The 26,198-nt window shown below is 44.8% G+C and overlaps 1 protein-coding gene across 3 annotated transcripts; it reads left to right on the top strand.

Annotated features, from left to right (window-relative positions):
* The first annotated feature begins 1,089 nt into the window (after window positions 1-1,089).
* On the top strand, window positions 1,090-24,170 carry INO80C (INO80 complex subunit C). Of its 3 annotated transcripts, XR_007136698.1 has the most exons (6): window positions 1,164-1,398; window positions 14,821-14,931; window positions 16,156-16,267; window positions 17,201-17,268; window positions 21,388-21,534; window positions 23,762-23,895. XR_007136698.1 is itself a non-coding variant. In XM_047794131.1 (5 exons), exons 1-5 carry the CDS (start codon window positions 1,243-1,245, stop codon window positions 23,891-23,893), a joined length of 579 nt encoding a protein of 192 aa, XP_047650087.1. In that variant the 5' UTR covers window positions 1,090-1,242; the 3' UTR covers window positions 23,894-24,170. The 3 variants fall into 3 exon arrangements, 2 of the variants coding, with proteins under 2 accessions (XP_047650087.1, XP_047650089.1); XM_047794131.1 differs by lacking the exon at window positions 21,388-21,534 and having other exon boundaries at window positions 1,090-1,398; window positions 23,762-24,170; XM_047794133.1 differs by lacking the exons at window positions 1,164-1,398; window positions 21,388-21,534 and adding an exon at window positions 10,857-10,966 and having other exon boundaries at window positions 23,762-24,170.
* Window positions 24,171-26,198: the final 2,028 nt, after the last annotated feature.

Genomic DNA, 26,198 nt, shown 5'->3' with positions numbered 1-26,198 from the left:
TACCTGAGGCCCTGCGAGGTGGTTAAATGTCTGGGGAGAGTATAAACTGAGGAGGGCAGGAAGCAACAAGAAACTCTCCATATAAGAACTGTGCAGGAAGAGCTGGTTCCAAACCTGGCTGACCGTTAGAATCACCTGGGAAACCTTACAAAATGTTTATCTGCTGTGAGGGGGTGTGTCTACATGACCCATATTTTGGAAAAAAAAAAAAAAACCCAAAAAACAAAAAACAAAATTATAGTATGATTAGAAACCAATTGGTAGAAGAAAATTGTCAAAGAGAGGACCAGTGGTTAGGAAAGAGGAAAATAAAAAAAAATGATGGTGTTCTAGATCCGGGGGATGGGGGGTGGGAGGGTGGTTCAGAATGAAAGGGATCAGACAAAAGCAGGACTGAATTTAGCAATGGGAAACCAGATGTGGTGCACCCACTTGACTGACCCCTTACGAGTAGGGGATTGGTGTGTAAACGCAACAAACATTTACTGAGGGATCACAGCAAGGTGCCCTCAGAGAAGCAAGCACAGGTGGGCATAGAGGAGGGCAGACTAAAGGAAGGTGCCTCGGGTGGCAGAATAACAAGGGAGAGGGGTGTTTCATTGAGGTTCATAAATAGGTTTTAGCAGATCTGTGACCTGCTGAAATCTGTAATGTAAGATTATGTCTATGCCCGTATATTGGGGGGCGGGGGGCGCTGAGCTAGTCAAAGGGGTCAGTGGCCTCTAAAAGGTTAAGAATCATTCTACCCTTCAAGTCCATCTGGGCACCACTGAAACACAGGCTTCTGGGCGAGAAGGCCACGACCAAGGGAAAAGCTAGCAGCCTGATGGTCGGTCTACTCCACACAGAATCTTACCTTTACACTTACAGATATCAAAAGTGATCAATCTTCTGACTTAATGTGAGAAGAGATTAACTTTTTAAAAATCCAGTTTTTTAAAACAGATGATGGTACTTTCTACTCCTCAATCCCTGGGGGCTTCCAAGCACGTGCCCGGGTTCGGAGCGCGGGCGGAGCAACATGAGGCTGGCTGACGAGTGGACGCCCTCCCGCCCGGAAAGAACTGACTGCTCCGAGCTCCGCCTTTTAGATTTGGCCGAGAGAAGTCAACGAAAGCTTTCAGAGTCCAGGCCGGGTTTTCAAAAGCATTAAGACGGAAGTAACCGAGGGCCGGAAGTTTCACGGTCCGCACAGGGACAGAAGTGGGGAGGGGGGGGGGTTGAGGAAGGCTTGGGGTAGGAATGGCGGCTCAAATCCCAATTGTGGCCACCACTTCCACTCCCGGGATACCCCGGAACAGCAAGAAGAGGCCGGCCAGTCCTTCCCACAACGGCAGCAGCGCCGGAGGCTATAGCGCCAGTAAGAAGAAAAAAGTGTCCGCCTCTGGTTTTGCGCAGGTACCCTGACACTCGCTTAGTTTGCGCGTGCGCGGGGCCGGGCTGGGGCGGGATGAAGGCGCCTGGGAGTGCGGCGGAGCGGGGCGGGGCACGGCGAGGCAGGGCGCAGCGCAGGCGCAGGGGAGTGCAGCCGTACCTCTTCGGTAGAACCTTGTCTCTGGTGTAAATGAAGCACTTACTTTTCCCTTAGTTTGACTCTGTGGGAGTAGGTTAAAGAACCACCAGCGTTGCATTGTTCTTGAGGAGAGCGGGGGATGGGGAAGTTGTTGTTGCCCTAATAGGCCGTCCCTTTCCGTCGAGGTCGCGTTTAAAGCGAGGCTTAGGACTTTTCTTATTTAATGTGAGTTTCAATCAAGCAGAAGTTCCCGTGTATCAACTTTGTCCATTCTACAGCCATTTACCGAATGCCTGTGAGGTGCAGAGCGCCGTAATGAACCGCGTGGAGGAATACAAAGAAGTTCTGACACGGGTGATTCCCCTCATCCTCAAAGTGCTTTTTTGACCCTCAGTCTCCCTGTCCAAAAGTGGGTTTGGTCTTAACCTCATGGGGTTGTTACAAGGACTCAATAAGATCATGGTGATAAAGCTCTGAGCACAGCTTCTGACACAGACTTCACCAGTTGAGGTGGCGGCGCGGGTTCTTTTTACAAAGGTGTCTACCTATGTCTACCATCTAGATCAAGATAAAGAGCATTTCCCAGGGCCTTTGAAAATTCCCTGGTGACCCTTTCCAGTCAGTACTCATTTCTCCCTGTCAGAGGTAACCACCACTCTGACACCTCTCACCAGATTGACTTTGCCTTTTTAAACAGAACATGTATAGAATCATAGCAGATTCTTTTTGTGTCTGTTTGGGCTTTCTCTGTAAAACAAGGTTTTTGAGAGTTATTTCATTCATGTTATTACCTGTTTTGGAGCATCTAGTATATTGTGTAAATATACCACAACTGATGGACATTGGAGTTGATAGTTTTTGCCCTTATGCATAAGCTGCCCTGAACATTCCTATACACATCTGTGTAGATAAATGCTTTCATTTCTCTTGGGTAAATGGATAGTCGTGGAATTGCTGGATCATAAGGTAGACACACTCACAACTCCGAAATTGTTAAACAGTGGTTTCCAAAGTAGTTGCACTGTTGTGCATTCTCAGCAGCAAAGTATAAGAATTCCGGTTGCTCTATGTCCTCAACAATACTTGGCATCATCTGTCTTTTTGCCATTGTGATGGCTGTGTAGTGTTGTGTCATTGTTTTAAAATTTTTGTGTCATAGTTTACTAATGATATCAATCACCTTTTCATATGCTTTTGACCATTCCAATATCTTTTATGAGGTGCCTGATTTTTTTTTTTCTCATCAGGTTGTTTTAATTATTAATGTATAGGAGTTCTTGATATATTCTTGTTCGGAGTCCTTTGCCAAATACATGCATTGAGTGCTTTCTCCCAGTATGTGCCCAGTGCATTTTGATATCCAACGGTGCCAAGACCAAGGAATATAGTCAGTTCATATTGGGAAGAGTGATTGTTTTGACCCTAAAGGTACATTGGTCATCAGCTCCCACCACAGCAATCTTTTGAGAGTGGATGAATGTCTTTGGGATGCTGGAAATTCCCAGTAACCCAGTGTGGTGGCAATCACAACTCTGGTGGTCCTGGAGCTCTCACTGAGAGGAAGGGTGGCCTGGGTATTTCCTATCGGCGTCTCCATCTCAGCAGCCTCAGCAGACACTCCCTGGAAGAGTGAATTCTTTTCTTTGTTCTCCTCTTCCCAGGTGACATTTAATAAGGTAGATAGCCAGTTACCTGACTCCCATCCTCAGCATCTCATAAAGAAGCTAAAAAACTTAGCTTCAACCTCCAGAAAGGAGTGATTTTTTTTTTTTCCTGCTCTAACACAGCATTCTATCCTAGTTCTCTGTCCACAGCATATGCAGGAATTAGCACAGGGCTACCCCCAAGGGCTGTCTGGAATCTTCCCAGAGTGACCTCTTGTCCCCTGCTCAGCCTTTCTGTTCTGTTTCAGTTCAGTTCAATCCACAGGAATTTATTTCTGTTAGGTCTCCAGCAGTATGCTTAAGACATTTCAAGGGATTTTAGCTTGTCTTTGCCCTCCCAAAATCCTTCTAGGAGGAGAGAATGACATACATATATTGCATTAGTTTTCTTTACTTTTTTTTTTCCTTTTGGCCACCCTGAGGCATATGGAATTCCCAGACCAGGGGTCAGATCCAAGCTGCAGTTGCAACCTAAGCTGCAGCTGCAATAACACCAGATCCTTAATCAACTGTGCCGGGCTGGGGATCGAACCTGGTTCTGTAGGTCAGAAGTCCTGGCACAGCAAGACCGCTCCAGGTGTCACCAGGCTGAAATCAAAGAGTTTCTTGTCTGGATGCTCTTTTTTTAGGCTGTTGGCAGAATTCAGTTCTTTGCAATTATAGGACTGCAGCCCCCTGTCTCCTTGCTGTCAGTGTGTCACTGTCCACATTCCCAGCCACATGGCTTCCTCCATCTTTGGAGCCAGCTGTGAAGAATCTTTTGTCTAATCCCTCTCGCCTCAAATGTCTCTGTCTTCTCTTATCTCTGATCTATGGACCCAGCTTTAAAGAACTTATGTGATTAGGGCAGGCCCACCAGGGTAAGATAAGTTAATTTAAAGCCTTAATTAGGAGTTCCTGTCATGGCGCAGTGGTTAACAAATCCGACTAGGAACCATGAGGTTGCGGGTTTGGTCCCTGGCTTTGCTCTGTGGGTTAACGATCCGTCGTTGCCCTGAGCTGTGGTGTAGGTTGCAGACGCGGCTCGGATCCCAAGTTGCTGTGGCTCTGGCGTAGGCCAGCAGCTCCAGCTCCAGTTGGACCCCTAGTCTGGGAACCTCCATATGCCACAGGAGCAGCCCAAGAAATGGCAAAAAGACAAAAACAAACAAACAAAAAAAACCACCTTAATTATATCTTCAGACCCCTTCACAGTGATACATACATTAGCAGTTTGCTTAAAAACAAGGAGAAAGGTGTGTATACACCAGAGGCAGGGACTCTTTTTTTTTTTCTTTTTTCTTTTTTTTTTAAAGGCTGCATTTGAGGCACATGGAAGTTTTCACACTAGGGGTCAAATCAGAGCTGCAGCTGCTGGCTTACACCACACCCACAGCAATGTCAGATCCAAGCCACATCTGTGGCCTATTCCACAGTTTGTGGCAACATCGGATCCTTAACCCACTGAGTGGGGCCAGGGATCGAACCCTCATCCTCATGGATACTAGTCGGGTTCATTACTGCTGATCCACAATGGAACTCCAGAGGCAGGGAGTCTTAAGGGCCATCTCTGAATTCTGCCTATCACATATCTGAAACAATTAGGAAGATCTTGTCATTTCTAACCCTGTCCCAAAGCTGATTATAGCCCTTCTCTGGTACTGGTGCCTTAGTGATGGGACACAGGAAGATGAGGACTCAGCATAGGTGATGGTCATCAGAGAAGGAGGGTGGGGGTGGGGCGTAGAGATACGAGAGATCACCTTTGCGGGGCAGTGGGTTTGGATGGGGAAGACCTTCCAGAGTTGTCACTGAGCAAATGTTTCAGACTGAACAAATTTCATCAGTGAGAAATTAGTGGTTTTTATATAAAAGTAATTCTTGAGTTAATAGCAACGTTATGGCTCTTTCAGTATCTGAATTTCCCTACTTCAGTAGTTCCAGCTATTTGTGTCTTTTAAAAAAAAGCAGTGTCTGTAAAACTTTAATGGGATTTAAAATTTTACAAAGGAGATTTACATAAACATTAGAGTGCTTTTTGAAATTGGTGAAAATAACTTGATGGATTCTTACTGTGGATTTTACTTTCCAGAATATGCATGCTGTTTCTAAAGTAAACTTGAGTGAATAGATGATATTTAAAGGGCTTTCTGCCTGGAAGTCCTCAGGAGTTGAATGGAATATTTTTGACCTAAAACTATTCCGAGCAAAGCATTTATAGACATCTCCATTATGTCAGCCCTAGAAAATGGCATTGAATAGTTTAATAGTACTAAAGCAGTTTTATTTCATCAAGAGGAATCTTTAGTTCAGCAGAAATTATTAGTGTTTACGTTCACTAAATTGTACAGATTGTCACAGAATTACAGTTCTGCGTTTGGATTTATATTTTCAGTGTAACTTAATGTAATTATTGATAAATTACATCATAATCTTGAAAGTGCCATCTCCCATCCATTCTGATCATGATATTTTTAAAAATGATTAGTGTTAACTTGGGTTAGAGAACAAACACACTGTGCTAAAGTGAAAGAAATCATGATGAATAATAATAATTAATATTTATTGGGCATTTACTATGTACCAGGTAGTTTGTTCTAAGGACTATCTCATTTAATTCCCAAACCAACTCTCTGTGAATTGTTATTCTCATATAAAAAGATAGGTGCATAGAGAGGTTAAGAAACTTTGCTGTGGCCGCATAGCTAACAATTGGTAGAATCGGTGTTGGGACCCAGGTGGACTGCCCAGGTCCACATTCTTTTTTCTTGACTCCCTCTCTTAATTTCACTCTTACCAAACTCTACCTTAGAAGATATAATTAGATCTCTAATATAACCAAATCCAAGGTGCACAAAAATGCTTTGGGCAGGGGGGAATTTTATTAGATCAGTGCAGGGCATTATAGACTTTCCAAGTGCCTATTCAGGTAAATAAGATCTGCAGAGAAACCTAATTGACCTATAGACTGAGTATTACAGAATAGGATGATTGCGATGGTTAAGCAGTAAGCAGAGCATCTGAAGAACTTGAGAGGCAGCAGTTGCTTCTTTTGGAGCAACTTTTTGCTCCAATTTTCTGTGATTGGAGGCAACCAGAGACTACTGGGCTGATTTGATTTATTCATCAAAAAAAGAATCATTCTACCCCACGTTTTTTTAAAAAAAAAATAATGATAATGTTCCTTTTTTCTATTTTTAAAGTGGACATAAAATGTCAGCCAGTGTCCTTCCAAAGAACTATCATAATTTGTGTTTTCTCTAACAGTTTTTCATAAACTACATTTGGTGTATAGCATTGTATGCCCTGCTTTTCACTTGGCACAATTTCATGACCCTTTCTCTTTGTTGATAGTCTTCTCAAGGAATTAAGTGCTCTTATTTAGGTCGCTAGATTGAATGTTAGCTTGCATCTCACTTTTTTGCTGTTTCAGGTACCCCTACAAGTAATGGTCAGGCATTTGAATCTGGAGTACTCTTAGATAGATGTAAGCATTTGATTCCTGAGGGCCAAGACAAGGGATATTTGTCTCTCTTCTTTGTTAACCACAGGCAGAAGGCCGAAGTTATCCTTCAGGCTGAATCAGGGCCCTGAAAGCTGCCGGGGAGACACGAAGCCAAAGCTGTGTATTTGGGTTCTCCAGCCTCACTTAGGGGAAGGCAGGTGCTTCTTTCATGGGGGGCCGGGTTTCTCTTCCTTGGGACTTAATCAACTCTTTTCATGATGCCAAGAGTACTGCCCTTAGGGCTGAGTGTCACTTCTCTTCTCTGATCTCAGGGTGTGTTCGTGTCTTGGGGCAGGACAGATCAGCTCATAAAGTCTCTTAGTGTTAATAATGGTTTAGTAAATGGAAACTATACATCATTTCAAATTGTATTTCATTGCAGCCCAGTCTCACAGACTTGATCCTCCCCTTGACTGAAGGTTTCTCAGAGATGGGAATGAGCCATTGCTATTTCAGAGGCAGGATGCAGCCCTGGGATGACAGGGCCCTGCTGGTGTCAGGATGGCGTCCTTTCCCTGCCCTGTCCTCAGCATGGGCCTGAGGATGGGGTGACTGGAAGAACAGGAGGGCTCAGTTCTGGAAGTCAGTGCTTGAGCATGTCATTTTCACACCCTTCTTACTGCTTCAGTGGCTGGTGCAGACACCTGACCCTCCCTACCCACCACCTCTGCCCTTCCTCCGAGCTAGTCATCTGTTTGTTGGCATCTCCTGTCTCCACAGCTCCCAGACCTGCCAACCCACAGGGACCATAAAGCACCTGCTCTCCCCAGCACCTCTGGGGCTGCACCCCTGCCAAGGTCCCAGTGAGGTGTTTCTGCCACATTATACTGGGGCCTGGGGCCTGAGAGCAAGCAGCTGATGTCAAAAGGATGCCCTGTGGTCCCTCCCAGGATTTCACTGTGCATCTAGCACCTTTCAGCTTCTCTGGTAGGACTCAGGGAAGAGGCAGACACAGAGGGAGGAACCCAGGCTCTCAGCAGTTCTGGTGCAGGAGAAAAAGCTGACATCACTACTGAGGACAGTGCCCTGCGAGCTGGGAGTGTTCTGCGGGTGGTTCTGGAGTCACCATGGGAGGGCTTGGGGCCTGGTTCCTCATTTCCCTGTAGTATCTCCTCTTTGCTTCTGCAGCAGTTCTGTTTATTTTCTCCCAGGTGGAAACATTATATAAGCTGTCATTTTCTTTATGAAAAACTCGGTAAAGTTGAAAGTTAAAGTGGATCTGGCCCCAGGAAACTTCACATTCTACCTGTTTCCCCTGAGTTGGCCCTGGCCAGCTTGGCTTTTCTACTCTGACATGATGCTCACTGCATAGCTCTTAGGGTTATTTTTCTTTTGTCTGTCCTTCTTTCTTTCTTTCTTTCTTTCTTTCTTTCTTTCTTTCTTTCTTTCTTTCTTTCTTTCTTTCTTTCTTTCTTTCTTTTTTTTTTTAATATTTTTAGGGCCATACCCACAGCATGTAGAGGTTCCCAGGATAGGTGTTGAATCGAAGCTGTAACCGCTGGCCTATGGCACAGCCACAGCAACACCAGATCTGAGCCATGTCTGTGACCTGCACCACAGCTCACGGCAATGCCTGATCCTTAACCCACTGAGGGAGGCCAGGGATCAAATCTGCATCCTCAAGAATGCTAGTCAGATTCGTTTCCACTGAGCCATGATGGGTTATTTTCCAATCCCTTAATTGAAGCTAGCCTGTAGGCCCAGTCTCTGACAGTCCATGCCCACTGGTCTGCTCCTTACTGCTGTCTTGTGAATTATTGGATTCCTCCGGTGAGTAGCCCCTTTCCTTCTTCTGACACTGGCAGGTGGCCTGCTCCTTACGTGCCTTCCCACAGGTGGGCCTGGGCTTCCCCCTTCAGGACTATACCACAACTTCTTTTTTTTTTTTGCTTTTTAGGGTCACACTCGTGGCATGTGGAGGTTCCCAGGCTAAGGGTTGAATCGGAGCTACAGCTGCCGGCCTATGCCACAGCCACAGCAACGCAGAATCCAAGCCAAGTTTTTGACCTATATGTACCACAGCTCACAGCAACACCGGATCCTTAACCCACTGAGCGAAGCCAGGGATTGAACCCGCAACCTCATGGTTCCTCGTTGGATTAGTTTCCACTGCACCACAACGGGAACTCCTGTAGCACCACTTCTTAACAGAGCAGGTGACCCTCACTCTTCACCCACATTCTAACCACAGCTTCCTCCCTAGAGATGGGTGTGCCCAGGGGAGGGGATCTCACTTGGCCACTGTATTTTTTTTTTTTAATCCTCCAAATTTTCCAATACAGATTTCCTAAAACCAAAAGCATTCTCATACATACATAGCAACAGTATAATTGTCAGATTTAGAGAATGAACATCGAAGCAACCCTGATACCTCATATATAGGCTTTATTCTAGTCCTTTGTCTGGTGGAGGATCCAGTCTAGGCTTGCACTTTGCACTTAGTTTTTGTGCCGTTTTAGCCTCCTTTCATGTGGAACAGTTACTCAGTCTTTAACTTTTGTGATCTTGACATGTACAAAGAGCACTGGTCATTATTTATTTGTTTGTTTGGCTTGAGGGCCATGCCCTTGGCATGCGGAAGTCCCTGGGCCACAGCAGTGACAAATGCTGCATCCTTAACCCACTGAACCACCAGGGAACACTGTTTTATAGACTCTCCCTCAGTTTGGGCTTGTCTGCTATTTCCTTGTGATTAGATTTAGGTGCTATGTTCTTGGCAGGAGTAGAGAAGGATGCTCTCCCTTCTCAGTGCTTCATGTCATGATACATGATGTCAGTACATCCCATTACCAGTGCCATAGCTGTGAGCACTTAGTAGGGTGGTGTCTGCCAGCTTCCTCCACTGTGAAGTTATTATTTTTCTGTTTGTATTAAAGTATCTTGTGGGAGTTACTTTGAGACTGTGTAAATATCCTGTTTTCTCTTCATACTTTTGCCAGCCACTTTTAGTGTCCATTGATGGTTCCTGCCTGCAGTAGTTATTAAAGTGGGGGTTGCCAAATGCGGATTTTCTAATTCCTTCATTCCTTCTGCAGTTATTAGTTAGAATCCTGCTGTGAGCAAGAGCTTTCTCTTCTCTCCCATTCCCATATTCATGCTTGCAATCAGTGTTTGTAGTCATTCATTCTGGTTTTATTCTGTGGGTTATAACCCATTACTAGCCTTCTTCATAAATGTACTTGAAATGTATTCTTTCATAGTGTATGTTTATTTTTAACAACTTTATGAGTTATAATTCATATACCAAAATCTACCCTTTTTGAGTGTGCACTTCAGTGATAAGTTTACAGAGTTGTGCAACCGTCACTATCTAACTGTAGAATATTTCTGTGACTCCCAAAAGCAAACCCCACCCATTAGCAGTCACTCCCCATTTGCCTGTCCTGCCAGCTCCTGAAAACCACTGATCTACTTTCTATCTATGAATTTGACTATTCTGGGTACCTCACGTAAATGGAATCATACCATATGCACCCTTGCGTGTCTGGCTTCTTTCAGTTAGCATATATAGTCAAGGTTGATCCATGGTGTAGCATGTATCAATACCTCATTCCTTCTTACAAATGGATATTTCATTGTGTGGATAAACCGCATTTTGTTTACGCATTCATTAGTTGATGGACATTGTACTTTTTGGCTGTTATGAATAATGCTTCTATGAACATTTATGTATGAGTTTTTTGCATAGACATATGATTTCAGTTCTCTTGGGCATATACCTAGGAGTTGGATTATTGGGTCACATAATAATTCTATGTTTAACATTTTTAGGACCCACCAGACCATTTTTCAAAGTTTCTCCATATCCTCACCAACATGATATTATGTCTTTGAGTATAGCCGTCCTAGTGGGTGGGAAGTGATCTCATTACAGTTTTGATTTGTTTCCCTAATGACCAATGATGTTGAGGAAACTGTCAAATTTGGCTAGTGGGAGCCTCTTCAAACTGGCTCTTATGTCCTTTAATTTACCTCCATCATTTTTTGAGTACCATTATGGACTGAATTGTGTCCCTTCAAGATTCATATGTTAAAGCCCTAACCCCAAGTACGCCTCAGAATGTTACTGTATTTGGAAATAGGGCCATTAAGAAGGTAATTAGGGTTAAATGAGGTCATGGGGTGGAGCCCTAATCCAGTATGACTGGTGTCCTTATAAGAAGAGGGAGAGACATGGGGGTGGGGTGAGCCGTGTGTATGGAGGAAAGGCCGTGTGCAGACACAGCAAGAAGACAGCCATCCATAAGTCAAGGAGCTAGGTCTTAGGACCACCTTGCTGATTTTGAACTTCCAGTCTCCAGAACTGTAAGAAAATTGATTTCTGTTATTTAAACCACCCAGTCTGTGGTATTTTGTTAGGTGCCCTAGCAAACTGATACAAGCACTTTCTTACTTTCTGGCACCATAAGGCTCATCTTGTACTTTCCTGCCCCAGCCTTGGAAATCAGCCATTTCTTTGAAAGTCACTAGTTCTTGGAGAACAATATTTAGAAACCAGGATCTGAACACTGGCGTGCCTATTCATTTTTTCCAGCCCTCTCCATGGAAGAACTAGGAAATGTAGGTGTGTGTCCCTGCCCCCACCACCTCTCTATCCATCCCTATGTTTATATATGTGGATCTGTTAAAAACCATGAGTTCATATTGGTAATCTGTGATTTCAGTCTGGTAGCACAGGGTTCATTCTACCCGACCAGCATTCCTCATTTGCTTTATCTTTTACTTACGTAAAAGTAGTTTCAGAATTATTAGCCTGTACCCTTGTGAGAAACAAGCCTACCAATGGTGCATGGTTCTTTTGGCCTCTAACCTTAGGTCATATGGTCAGAACACTGTTCCCACCACTAATGTTGTTTCTCCCTTCCGCCCCTTCAGTGTGGTTGTGTTATTCATTGAAACTTCAGTTAGGTTGGTTCATTTCTGTTTGTATTCCATTTTCTCTTATCTGCTGCCCTATTCTTGTTGGTCTTACTTATTTATTTATTAGTACTCAAAACTTTAACATGGTTCAAAAGGTTAAAACTCTTTAGAAAGCTATACTCAGAGAGGTTTGCTCCTCTCGCTCCTTCCCATCTCCCCTTCCTCCCACCCTGTTCTCTTGCCCACAGGTAACCAAGCGCAGTCACTTCTGAGTTATCTTTCCTGTGTTTCTTTGGATGTGGCCACTGCATCCTGACCAGAGACAACTGCCCACAGCAACCTGCTGAGCGCATTCATTTCAAATACTGATCCTGGCATCGAGTGATGCTGCGTGTCTTGCCCCTTCACTCCCAATCAGCGCATCAATCAGTCTGATTATTTAGGCACTGGGTTAGACGCAGGGCACAGAAGACTGGGCCGTCTGGTGAAGCAGGGTGTTCCAACCCCTGTGCCTTCTCACTGTCAGCATCTGACCCTGCCCTCACCTGCTCACCTCCCTCCTCTGTCTCTCCTTCTGGTGTGATGCTCCCTGCCTGTTTCACAAAGTTGCTGTTATTTCAGGGACTAAGACTTAAGTACAAACTATCAATCATGTGTCCTATTTATAACATTAGTCTTACAAATAGTCAACACAAAATAATATTGACAACTGGCTAGCATTATCCAAGGCAATGCTGGTTACTAATTAAATGTGATGGGAAAAATCAAATCTTCCTCATCAAATTAGCTCTCTTAGGACACTTGTACCTGCAGAAATGCTATGACCATGACAAGGGCAATAAAAGTTAGCTATGTATAAAAGGCTAAATCAAATCTTTGTTGTAAAAATAAAACTGACATGGCCTAATCCCAATGGAAATTTTAGTGAAGGATAAATAAAAATGGAACAACTGGAAACTATTTGTATGGTTTAGAAAATGACTCCATGCACTTTACACCAGAAAATACAGAATGTAAGAAGGAAGGGGAGCAAGAGGTGAGACTGAAGAGGAGGCCAAGAGGCCAGAATTTATTCCTCATCCCAAGGGCGGTAGGAAGCACTGTCCAGTTGTAAATAGGAGAGTGATGTCAAGGTTATGTTTAAAAGTGTGTCACTGAGGAGTTCCCTTCGTGGCTCCGCAGAAACGAACTATTATCCATGAGGACTCAGGTTCGATCCCTCATCTTGCTCAGTGGGTTAAGGATCCAGCCTTGCCATGAGCTGTGGTGTAGGTCGAAGATGCGGCTCAGATCTGGCATTGCTGTGGCTGTGGTGTAGACCCGCAACTACAGCTCTGATTCAACCCCTAATCTGGAAACCTCCATATGCCACAGGTGCAGCCCTAAAAAGACAAAAAAGGAAAAAAAAAAAAAAAAAAAGGCAGGTCGCTGAATGTGCCATAGAGAATGAAGAGGGCAATATGTGTCCTCCCCGGGCCTTCCTCCGAACCCCAGAGCTGAGGAAGGGCCAAATACAGGCACAGGACTGCAGGAGGGAGGAGAGGAAAGGAGAAGGAAGAGAGGACTGTGGCTACCCATGGTGAGAAAAGGATGAGAAATTGGAGGCATCTCACTTCTTAGCTGACATTGGAGCCAGGCCTTGGAGGGGAGAAAAGACCCTGAATGGGGAGGAGGGTGGAGTGAGAAGCAGTCTATGCAAGAGGGGTAGTGAACAGAGGAGGGGAGCACAGCCCTGGGAGAGATCCCAGGGAAGGTGTCTGAGAAGAAACCGTTTGGGGAACTATGGCAGCAGAGTGCATGGTCTCTGTCTCCCCCGATCCCTTCCCCCCACCTGGAGGCTCTTTCAGGGTTGGGGGTAGAATATATATATATATACTACCAGAACTCTAGTACACTGCTGCTGAGAGTGTAAAAGACTGTGGCCATTCAAGAAAATGATCTGACAGTTTTTTATAAAGTTAAACATATTCTTACCCTATAGCCCAGCCATTCCACTCTTGGGAAGTAGACACATGTCCACACAAAGGCTTGTGTAGAATGTCCACAGCAGCTTTGTTTATAACAGCTCAAGACTGAAAATGACCCCCATTTCATCAACAGGCAAATGGATAGACACTGTGGTACATCCATACAGCAGAAGACTACTCTGCTGAGTTGTATACAAATACTGTAAGACAAACTGCCAATCCACGCGATGACATGAAAAAACTTCAAAAACTTTATGCTGAGCTAAAGAAGCTAAACACAGTAAACAGTATGTGCTGTCCGATTCCACTCACATCAAGTTCCAGAACAGGCCAAAGTAACGTGGTAGAAATCAGAACAGTGTCTAAGCGTAACCATTGGGTAAAATTCTTGAAACCTGCAATTAAAGTCTGTGCATGTAAATTATATATCAGTTATGAAAGTTTATTGCAGTCTGAGAAGATTGGAAATTGCAGTACAAATCAGAAGTGATTTCTTACTTTGAATTGTTTTTCCTTCCTCATTCTTAGCTTGAAAGGGTTTTTGTTTTAAAGAACCTCAGCCTGCTTGTCAGGGCACTCTCTGGCTGCAGCTGGGTGACCTGGTCCCCCCCAGCCTCCTCCTTCTTATTTTCCTTGCTCAGAATGCCTGTGTCCCTTAAGCATACCAGCTGTAGCCTGGTTTCTCTGCCAAATGAGACCCTTAAAGGGGCTGGACCTTTTTTTTCTCCTGGCTGCATCCATGGCACGCAGAAGCTCCCGGGCCAGGGATTGAACCTGTGCCACAGCAATGACCTGAGCCATAGCCATGACAACACCAGATCCTTAACCCACTGAGCCACCAGAGAACTTTTTTTTTTTTTTTGTCCTGGACTCTTTCTATCAATGTTTCAAAACACAATTTGACAATATTAGCAGCAATAGGGGCCATGCAGTGTCATGGAGATGGTGGGGCTTTGGAATTGGCCCCACTTGGGTTTGAATCCAGAGGCAGTCACTGTGTGGCCTTGAACCTGTCCACCCGAGCTTCGGTTTTCTTCTGTGTAAACTGAGGATAATAGCACCTACCTTGCAGTGATAGGACACCTGTGTGCCTGGCACACAGGGGAGCCAGAAAGCATGGCAGCTGGGGTCCTGGCTGTCACCACTGTGGCTTCTGCACAGTGGGAGCTTGTTCCCAGTCTGGCAGGCACTCGTCCGGGGCAGGCCACCTGCTGGGGCTCTGGGCATCATTTTCCCTCACAGGTCCAGTGGTATCATCTTATATCTTGCTGAGAGCTGAGTGAAGGAACTCAGCTGCAGGACACTGACCTCATACTATTCTTATGTTTTAAGGGGATCAGCATGGAAGGCATGAGTGAGAATAAAATGGTGCCCTCTGATTTTAGCACAGGATCTATGGAAAAAGCTGCCAAACCTTTGCCATTTAAGGATCCTAACTTTGTGGTAAGCATCTAAGGGGTTGTATAAATAAAAAAGCAAACAACCATACCTTGGGCTCTGATCTTGCTGGGCCTCCAGCCCAGAGAGCACTGGTGTCCCCATCTGCATCAACCCCAGTCACCACTTTCTCTGCTGTGGCTATCGTGGGAGGGGTGGGGGAAGGGCCCTTCCTGTTGATCTCCCAATGTGCCAGTTCCCAAGGATTTGGGTGTCCTTTGTGGAATTCATTAAAGGGTACTATTTTGAGGGTGAGTCATTTCCACGATGATCGCTTGCCTTCATTTTTCATCAGTGTTGCATAAGATTTAGACGAGGCTTGAAATAATTAAAAGAGGAGTTCTCCTCACTGTCTTGGGATGACCAGAGCCAACTTAAGAAGAGGACTTGAGGGTTATACACACCATCCCCCCATGGCCAACAGACAATGACTGCCTGGTGCAGGAGTATAACTCTGTTGTGCAGTTAACACTCCAGAGAGCATAGAATCATGATGAAATTAAACTTCATCTGAAACTTTAAAAAAAAAAAAAAAAAGGAGTTCTCCTCATTAGCTCCTTTAGGTAAATCTAAGCAATTATTGTGCTATCAAGTAGAAATAGACTACTCTTCCTTTCGTTCTTGATTACGTGTACGATAAATTACATGATTCAGGTTATACCATTAAAGTTTATTTTTTGTTAATTAGCTTTGAAAATACAGTGTTAGCAGTGCCTGTAACAAAATTGTTTTTTTTTCCATTTTATTTTATCATCTTCATAAGACAAAAAAGAAAAAAATTTCCATAGGGCTTGCTGTGCCAAGATTGAGGCTTGCTTGGGAGTACCAGTAATTTACAAGATGGAGACTTGTCCTCAGGGATGTTGTCAGGGGTTTAAATCTAACTTTGTGGTAAATTTATTTTAAAGTAATGGGAAATTCATGAGCAAATTCCATAAAGTTAGACCCAGTATGGGATGTGATGTTCTACGGGCATCTTTTAAAAAATGACCTTTTATTTCTACTCCTTCACCAACTAACTCATGCATTTTGACAATGCAAAACTGTTGTTTTTTTTTTAACAAATAAGATAAAGGTGTATGGTGTAATTCTTTTTAAAAAATTGTTAGGATACAGTGATTGCTGGTTGAATGAGGGTTTATTTTAGTTATAAATAATCATAAATGTCATATTCTGAAATGATCATTTCCATTGATTTTTGTTTCTTCTAATCCATGCTTTCGCCTTGAGCACTCTGGCCATGGTGGTGCAGTAGCTGGCAAGAAGAACAGAACCTGGAAGAACCTGAAACAAATTCTGGCTTCCGAAAGGGCATTGCCATGGCAACTGAACGATCCTAACTGTGAGCCTGTCTAGAGCCTCCTATGTGTTTATAATGTCCAGACTAGAAACTCTCGTATAACAAACCCGCATTGTTTTATTGTGTTCGCATTCATGTAGGAAACAATTTTTAGCAAAAGAATTTTACAATGGCATCAATATAGGGAGAGTTTGTGTATGCTTCCTCATAGCTCACTCTGTTGTGTCTGTGTGTTTGTGTTGTCATGGATGTGTGGTTTTTAGTGTCACTGTTAACATTTCAATCTGAACAAGTAGGTCCTGATAGGATAATATTGGTGTTTCTGTTACACAAACTTATTCAAAAGTCTACCCTTAAAATTTATTTCCAGGAGAAAGGTTGTCTGAGATTTAGGAGGGTTTCTAACAACCAGCTTAAAGACCAACTCTGTTTTACTCTCTGAGTTGGTGTTTTTCAGAGTAAATGCTTTATGCTGCAGTATTTCTAAACCGGTGTTATATGTTCTGCTCAACTTCAATGGAAAGTACAGGTTCGAAGTTCTTTCCATCTCTGCCCCATTGCACGTCTTTCATGGGGGTGACTCAGATGGGTGACAAGTGAGCTAGTCAGTTGTCTGGGTGTGGACATTCCGGTGTCCGGACGCTCAGATCCAGTCAGTGGGCTGTTTGGCATCTCATCACCATCAGCCCGCCCATGTAGCCGGAGACAGTGAAAGTGGCTTGTGGGCAGATGAGCTTTCCGGTGGTTCTGCGGAAGTGGAAGGCCCCGGGGGACAGGGCCAAGCTGGATCTGAGCCTGCACTTGGTCTATGGCATCCTGCATTATATACCCAGAGAATTCTCTGAGTACTTAATCACAAAGTTAAAAGTTCAGGAATATCATCAAGCAGTATTTTAGGGGAAAAAAAGAGAAGGGATCTGAATGCTTAAAGCCAGTTTAGTTATCTTCTTTTTTTTTTTTTTTTTCCCTCCCCAGACTTCAGTATTGATGCACCTCCATCCTTTAAACCAGCTAAGAAGTATTCTGATGTTTCAGGACTTCTTGTGAGTATAATTACATCTCTATGTCTTATAAGAATGAATTGAAAAGAAGATTTCACAGGACTATTTAGACAGTGTTGCTGTCCACACTGGTCCTGCCTGGAATCTGTGTTCTCTGAATGGCTAATGTGTTTGTGGGGAACCATTTTATGCATTTATTTCAGAGTGGCTACAACCTGGGGTGTCCATGCTGGCAGTATGGAGTGAGGGTTGCATCAGAAAGCAAGGAAGGAGTTCCCGTTGTAGAGCAGTGGTTAACAAATCCAATTAGGAACCATGAGGTTGGCCTTGCTCAGTGGGTTAAGGATCCGGCATTGCCGTGAGATGTGGTATAGGTCGCAGACGTGGCTCGGATCCCACGTTGCTGTGGCTCTGGCGTAGGCCAGCAGCTACAGCTCCAATTAGACCCCTAGCCTGGGAACCTCCATATACCACAGGTTGGGCTCTGAAAAGACAAAAAAAAAAAAAAAAGAAAAGAAAAAAAAAGAAAGCAAGGAGACCTGAGTTTTACTTCCACTTCCTCTGCTTGTTACCTATGTGAGATCACATGAAAGAAAATAATTTCTCTTTTTCACTTCTGAAGTTTTAAAAATTTCCTGCATTTTAGAAATAATTTTATGTTTTTTTTAAAAAATATTTAAACTTCTTTAAAGAGGCACTATGGTAAAGGTGGTGATTTTCAAACTTATTTGTCAGCTTTAGAATTGCTTTTCCAAATGGAAGCTTTTAGAAAGTCCCCTGGAACCCATCTGCCCACTGTGGTCCCATGTAGATTCTCTGTCCTTCTCCTTCCCCCAACCACAGAGACTCCTATGACGCTTCTAAGGAACACAGTTTAAAAGCCAATAGTGCATTTGGACAAGTGGGACTTGGGCAAGTCACTGGACCTCAGCCACTCCAGATAACCTCATTTCCTTATTTTCAGAATGTGGATGAAGTGTGGAACTTTCCACATACTCTTTTTTTTTTCTTTTTTTTTTTGGTCTTTTCAGGGCCACACCTGTGGCATATGGAGATTCCCAGGCTAGGGGTCTAATTGGAGCTGTAGCCTCTGGCCTACACCAGAGCCACAGCAACACCAGATCTGAGCCGAGTCTACAACCTACACCACAGCTCGTGGCAACACCGGATCCTTAACCCACTCAACAAGGCCAGGGATCGAACCCTAATCCTCATGTATACTAGTTAGGTTTGTTACCACTGAGCCATGATAGGAACTCCTCCACTCCTTCTTCACCCTTTTTCATTATTATTAAATTTGGGAATAACTTAATCCCCATGCTGTACAGCAGAGAAAAAAAAAAAAATTTTGGAAGCTGGGCTTCTTCTCATAACTATAGAGATAATGAGATACCTCACTTTTTAAATCTCATTCATATCATTTAAATGCTTCCTTTTTTGTGCATGTGTGCTAGGACCATTTTAATGTAATTATACATATCTGCCAAATCCAGGAAGAAAAGGTTTATGCTTATATAACTTTTCCAGTTAACATCTGCAAGCATAAACAACGATGATCTCGGTTTATAAATTCATCAGGGTCAGAGCAATTGACCACTGTCTCTTTTACTGCTAGGCTTACCAACAGTAAAATAACAGATGAACTAGTGTCCTTTTGTTTCTCTTCTCTCACTCTCCTTGTCCAGAGACATTTTGTTGTAAAGTTTCAGTGCAGCTCACCACCAGCCAAAGGTAATCTTTTTAGATAAGTACTCAGTTGCTCTGAATTTACTTATAACCTATTTAATCACAGAAGAACCCCTGCAGAGGTGGAGTTCAAGGTTGCATACAATAATAGGAGATCACAGTTTTGAAGTCTAGCAGAGATTAAAAACCACTGATGTACCATTTATATAAGACACACACTGATTGTCTCTTAAACTACATATTGACTCATGAACATTATTTTTTAAATAAAGTAGTGCATCTAGGACAATCAGTCGCACAATTCACACAGCCCTGAAAAGTTTTTCAGTGCCAACTACTCGTTGGTCATGAAACGTGAGGGAGCTTAAAACACTGTCCACTCCTAAGATTCAACCAAGGATTGGCTAAAACATTGGAACATCTCTGCTTAAGAAGGCTATGTCCTTCCCTCCGGTCCCTCACAGTTTAGTTTTGTTTATTTTTTATGGTATTTGGTTGCACTAAATGCTTACATTTTAATGAAAATGTATGACTTCAGCTTCTAGAATAAAGTAAATTGATATATATATATATATTTTTTTTTTTTGTCTTTTTCCATTTCTAGGGCTGCTCCCACGGTGTATGGAGGTTCCCAGGCTAGGGGTCTAATCGGAGCTGTAGTCGCCGACCTACACCACAGCTCACAGCAACGCTGGATCCTTAACCCACTGAGAGAGGCCAAGGATCGAACCCGCAACCTCATGGTTCCTAGTCGGATTCATTAACCCTGAGCCATGACAGGAACTCCAATGATATATATTTTATATTGGGAAAGATTTTTTTATTTTTGAAAATAATGTTAGTTTTCCTCTCTGAATTAGTCATTGGTTTTAGCTTCTCCTCCAGAGAGCACAAGATCCTAAGAGTACTACAAACTTTGTTAATGGAGACCTTAAATGTAATGATCATAAAAAATAGAGAAAGAGAGAGTGAAAGAGTGTGAGTGTGCGTGTGTGTGTGTGTGTGTGTGTTTGTGTGTGTGTGTGTGTGTGTGTGTGTAGTGGTTCCTTTTGCATCTATTCATGGGTATGTATCTCTTCTGAAAGTTCCCAAGGAGACTTCAGTTGGAGAGAGATGTTGTAGTTTTATGCTGTCTCCTGTCTACACCCTGAAAATAGTTGTCTCATATATTTGACCCATTTTAATAGTTGTTTATGGAAGGAGAGTTAGTCTGGCATCAGTTATTCTGTTATGACCCAAAGTGGAATTTTCTCCCTGTACCATTTTTACTGAGCTTGTGGCAGCCATGGCTTCTGTCCAGACTTGGAGGCTGGTCCCTTAGAATGTAGCTTTGGCCTCACCATTATCAGACAGCTTATCTGCTAATGGAATGGTTTTCACACATTAGAAGGCATGAAAATCAGAGTTCCCATTGTGGCTCAGAAGAAATGAATCTGACTAGTATCCATGAGGTTTCGGGTTCAATCCCTGGCCTTGTTCAGTGGATTAAGGATCTGGCACTGCTGTGAGCTGTGGTGTAGGTTGCAGACAGGGCTCAGGTCTGGTGTTGCTGTGGCTGTTGTGTAGGCCAGCAGCTACAGCTCCAATTAGACCCCTAGCCTGGGAACCTACATATGCTGAGGGTGAGGCCCTAAAAAGCAAAAAAAAAAAAAAAGGCATGAAAATAATTTTAAGAAGCATTGTCTCAGCCACTGGCAAAGGACTTGTCATGTTATATGTAACTAAGATCTTGCCCCACTGTATGTAAGAATTAAGTTCTGAATATATAAGGAACTCTACCATATCATCGAAAGGCAATCCCATGAAAGAATCATCTAAAGGATATGAAGAGACAATTACAAGGAGAAAAGACAGATGACCAATAAATAGATATTCAGTCTCACTGATAATTAGGAAAAAGACTCACCAGGTAGGGAGGAAATGAAGACATTTGTCACCCACATAGAGGAATGGACATTCTCCTCTAGGCTGTTCCGAGGTGGGAGTCTACATTGGTACACGTTCTTGGGAGAACAATTGGCACCACCTATTGAGACCAAGAAGTAGAAGCCTATGACCTAGCAATTTGCCTTCCAGCCAGCTCCCTAGAGAAGTAGTGTGTACAAGGAGCTTCATGCACAAATGCGTATGAGAAAATGTGCAGAATATTGGAAACAACATAAAGGTCAACCAGTGGAGTGGGATGGGGGGGTCATGCTATTCTGTGAACTTCGTGTATAGGTCACAACATGGATAAACCTCCAAGATGTGGTACAAAGCAGTCTAAATAGCATGGTGCCACTTAAGTAGAAATCGATACACAGTCAACAAAATGCCGGGTGCTTCTCTTGTGTGTGTGTGTGTGTAATAAGCTCTGGGAGGGTGCCCAGCTGGCAGTGATTTCCTCAGGGGAAGACAAAGGACTTTGGGATGGTAGATGCTGGTAAAGGGGGACTTTTGTCTTATTCGTAATGCTTTCTTTTGTTTTTTTTTTAGAGGAGAATGTGTTCACCTGTTACTTGTAGGAATTAAAGTTACATAATTAAAAACTAAAGCCTGGCTCAGGTTTACCTTGATCTGTCTGTCCCAGCCAGCCAAGTGCAGTTTCCCCTGTGCTGGGGCCTGGAAGGAAGGCATGCCGAGGTACGCCTGTGTTTAGCCCTCATCCCAAGGCTGTGGGAAGTACTGGGGCTCCAGGTGAGATGCTGCCTGTCAGCCTGGAGCAAGGGAGGCATTAAAGCTGCTCACTGCCTACCCTCTGTCAAATGGGCCTGTGCTTCCTTCAGGCTGGACCAGTGGAATCCAGAGCAGGGCAGACAGCAGGAGTGTGGTTCTTCACTTGTTCATCTCTGAGGCGTCACCCACCCCCTTCTCTCTGTTCAGATTACTAAGTCAAGTCCAGTATGTGCAAAAGTTTTTTTTGTTTTTTTGTTTTTAGTTTTGTTTTTCTTTTTACCTTTTTGTTGGTGCAACAGTATTCTGTGCTCTGCATTATTTGTTCAGCAGCCTTCTTGGCAGTGAGGTCTGAACTTGGGCGGGCCAGCTCAGTGCTGTTTGGTGGTGGGAGCAAGGCAGCCACAGGGATGGAGCCAGGCCAGGCCTGGTTCCTACACGGAGGCCAGATGATCAAAGCCAGATGCACACGCCTGCACGCCTGCTCGGAACTGCAGGCCGTCTCCCCTGCCAGTTAGTACCTCTAACTGCCTCGTGGCCAGGAACCCTCTAAGGGACTTTCTGCTGTTTTTCTAGTTAAGCCTTCCTTTGTATGCCCGGCATTAAAGGAACTGTGATCCAGAAAGGCAATATCTAGATTAAACCAAAGGATCAAAAAGGTTTTGTTGTTGTTGTTTTTTTAATCTAGAGCTGTAATTAATCTTAGCTTTTTAGGAATAATCTCATTTTCCTGACACGCAGACATTAACTCCCTGAGGGACATTCCCCAGTGGAGACCTTTAAGAGTGAGAAACCCATGACTAAGTTCCCTTCAGCTTGTGGCTTCTTCACTGAGCCTCCTAAATCACAGCATTTCAGTGTGTCTGGGGCCCCGCAGGGTGGACCGGCCCTGGCGCAGACACTTCACACCTGAGTAATTGGATGTTATCTGTCTAGACGTCAGTAGCTTCTTTTATAATTTTTTAAAGGAGCTCCAAATGACTCACCCTCAGGTTTTCTGTTTCAAAACCTATAGAAGCCATGTGCCTTGAGGTAGTGAGTGATTTCCTTCACCTTGCACATGGGGAGAAAAGACCAAAAGAGGATTTTGACATATCAGTGGAAAGCAAGTTCTCTTTTCCATGATTGTCATGATCGTCCCCTTTTTGTTCACTCACTCATTCCTCACTTGTGGGACAAACACTAACTGAAGGCCCACACGTGCTCTGCATCTCACTAGGAGACCATGCAGCTGGAATCCACGATAAGTGGACCACAGGGTTCTTGCCTCATGGAGATTCACAGCCTAGACTTCAGTCAAAGAGTCCATAGATAGTAAACATAAAAGCAGCAGAGATGAGCATCCCCCAGGAGACAGATGTGCTAAGATGAATGTGGGGGGTGGGTCCTGATTGCTTATGGGGGCACATAAGGCTTCCCTGATGATACGATTTTGGGGGCTGAGTCCTGCTCATCCATTTTGGGGATGAGCAGGTGAGGACTGAGCAAGAAAAGGGTGAACGGGGCACGACAGGAGGGAGGGACTTAGGGCCAGGGTGGGTGAAACCAGAGAGTGGCTGAGGAAGAGGCTGGGGAGGAGGGGCCAGGCAGGGTCTGAGGAGCCATGCTGTGGACGTGGACCTTTGTCCCGAGAACAGAGAAGAGCTGTTGAGGAGTTTCATGAGGAAAGGCACAATCAGAATTGCAAGTTGTGAAGATGCCCCTGGCTGCTTCCCTTCTAGTGGGTGAGGGCGGGGTGGCCAGTCACACACGGCAGTGTGGCCCAGGGAACCGTGGTGGCCTGGGGAGGGGCAAGGGAGCAGGAAAGGAGTGCACATGAAGTAGGTTGGGAGAGGGGAGTAACAGATCGGGAGCTTCTGAAGCAGGTGGAGTCCGCAGGCAGGGATCATGGAGGGATGATCAGCATAAATTCAGTGTTGGACCTGTTGCTTGTAGCCCCGAGGCACCAACTAGAATAGTCCCAGTGTCTGATGTGGTTATTCCCGTCTTCCTGTTCATACCCTGAAACATTTCTCAAGTCTGAGAAGATTAATGTGTCTTTGCCAAAGTGAGCAATTTAGTGTTCTTAGTGACAGAGTCAGACATGGTGAAGATATATTTCACTTTGAATAAAACAGAAAAATAATTTAAAACTTGCCCTTAAATCTCACCTCCAACAACAACTTTCTGCCCTTCCCTGTGCCCATTTCTCACCCAGGCCAACTACACTGACCCCCAGAGCAAGCTGCGCTTCAGCACCATTGAAGAGTTTTCCTACATTCGGAGGCTGCCGTCCGATGTGGTCACTGGCTACCTGGCGCTGAGGAAGGCCACGAGCATCGTGCCCTGAGCCCCCAGAAATGGAGATGAAGTGGAAAACTGTTTCAAAGGCAGACTTTGGACTCAAGATTTTATTTCATGGAAACAAACTCATTCTGCTGTCAATCTGGAAATGTCAGTGTTGTGCCTTGGAAAGAATGTTTGGCTTTAATTTAAGATTTTCTTTTTTTTTTTTTTTCTGTTTTCCCTCCAAGTGTGATATTTCCTGTTGAATTAAATTATACTTCAGTTGTTGCCTCGAGGAAAGTTATTCAACAAGAAAATATAAAATTGTGCTTTTAATTTAACCTAAGAAAGTTCTTCAATTTTTGCTTCAAAGATATGGACTCATAGAACACGTTTCCGGACAATAAGGCAGGATTGTTCCTGATCCCAGTAACTCCCTCTTTGAGCACGTTCGTCTTTGTCTCTGAGCAGAATGCTGGAAGAGGTCCAGAACTGAGGCTGGAGAAGGAGCTAGGACCTCACCCTTCACAATGGGTCAGTCCTTGCCTTGGCCTCTGAATCAGCCTCTTCCCGGCACCGGGAACCAAGAGATATATGTCTGTTAAGCCTCTGGTCTGCGGCATGTAGAGCAGCCTGAACTGACTAAAACACCAGCCTCGGCCTGTGTCTAGAGATGGGGGGAAGAACACTGTCACCCCTCCCAAGAAGGCCATTTGTCCTGGTACAGGATGCTGCCTGTCCCAGAGCAGGGTTCGCTTCCCATCCTCCGAGGAGGAGATGTGCTCTGAGCCTCTCTAAGCTCCATTCCTGCAGTTCTCAGTGGGGGGACAGTGGAACCAGACCCTGGGGCTTCTGAGCCAGAGCTGCCCCTGCTTTGGGGCGGGGGGATCAGGTGTTAGGCCCCCAGGTACCTTTTCTTTCTGAGGGAAAGTCCCTGCTACTCCCTCCGGATGGACGTAAAGAAAGGAAAAACAAGGCCGAGAGTCAGCCGGGTTGGGGACAAGTGCAGCCTGCTGGCAGGTGGCAGCTGTCCGGAACCTGGCTTCCTTTCCTCCTGGTGCAGAAGCCCCTTCCCAATAGCTGGGGGGTGGGGAGGGGATGGGTGCCGTGTGGATTCTCCTTCCCCCCCACAAAAAGAGACTAAAGTGGCAGCCAGGAGAGCAAGAACCTTTTCCTAAGACTATGAGCTGAAGCACCCAAGCCTGTGGTGCAGGGTCCTCCAGCCTCAGCACTAACAGAGCCACCCGAGGCCTCGTTGTAGCACAGATGGGGGATAGCCCTCCCTCTCCCCAACGTCTGATCCAAAGATTAAAGGGGATCAGGCCTGAGAATGTGCATTTCTAACAAGGGACAGTGATGTTGGAACCCAGGAACCTCACTTTGAAACCCACCGCTGACACGGAAGTGTTCTGCAAGACCAGAGGCTATGCTGTGGGTTCCCACCTTGCTCCTGCACATCCTGCCTGCAGTCAGGCTAGGACACCCCCTCACACACACACACACACACACACACACACACACACATAGCCCTGTTTCCCTTTTGGTGGAAACGAGGACTGAATGAGTTGAGGGCCCTTCCTGCCTCACTTCCACCTTCTATTATACAAAGAAAACTTGGGGCAAGTCCACTTCTTTCCCATGAAGGCCTCCCGTTTGGATAGTGCCCCACTATCCAGTTCTAACCACTTCTAGAAATGGAAATTCTAATTATTTCTAACATAGAGCACTATGAGCCCTCTGTCAGAGCCACCCAGGACCCGATGAGATGCAGATTCTTGGGCCACACCCTAGACCTTCTAACCAACACAGGGAGTGGGGCCCGGCATCTGCATTTTGACAAGTATCCCTGAGTGTCCATGACGCACAGGAGGGAGCGAACACTGCCTTCCGCAGGCAGAGGGGAAGCACGTGTGCCGGACACCTGGCTCCCTTCTTTCCTGTTCCCCTGCCAGGCCTTCCTTGCCAACGTTTTTTTTTTTTTTTTTTTTTTTGCCAGAGAGCTGAGTTCTGAAGGTCAGGTCACTTCTCCTCTCACCCCAAGCAACAGGGATCCAGGCCAGGCCAAACTCAGCTTAAAGCTGTGAGCAGCTCCAGGGTGTCCTCCCACAGGTTTTGGAACAGACAGGTAATTTGGTGGTGAAACAGCCTTCGCTGTCCACACTGGGTCCAGTGGTTCTCAGCCCCAGCTGTACATTAGCATCACCTCTGTGGCAGGAAGGTGTAGAGGGAGGTATCAAAATGCACACAAATTTGGATTCAGATTCATCTGGCCTGAGCCAGGTGGGTGGGGAATGGGGTGGGCAGAGGATAGTAATTTTTTTTAACTCCCCAGATGATTCTGATGCGCAGCCCATGTTGAGACCCTTGCT

Source organism: Phacochoerus africanus, chromosome 8, assembly GCF_016906955.1.
Source record: "Phacochoerus africanus isolate WHEZ1 chromosome 8, ROS_Pafr_v1, whole genome shotgun sequence".
In the NCBI taxonomy this organism is placed as follows: domain Eukaryota; kingdom Metazoa; phylum Chordata; class Mammalia; order Artiodactyla; family Suidae; genus Phacochoerus; species Phacochoerus africanus.
Note: the sequence above shows the minus strand (reverse complement) of the source record. Positions and strands in the feature narration are given on the sequence as shown.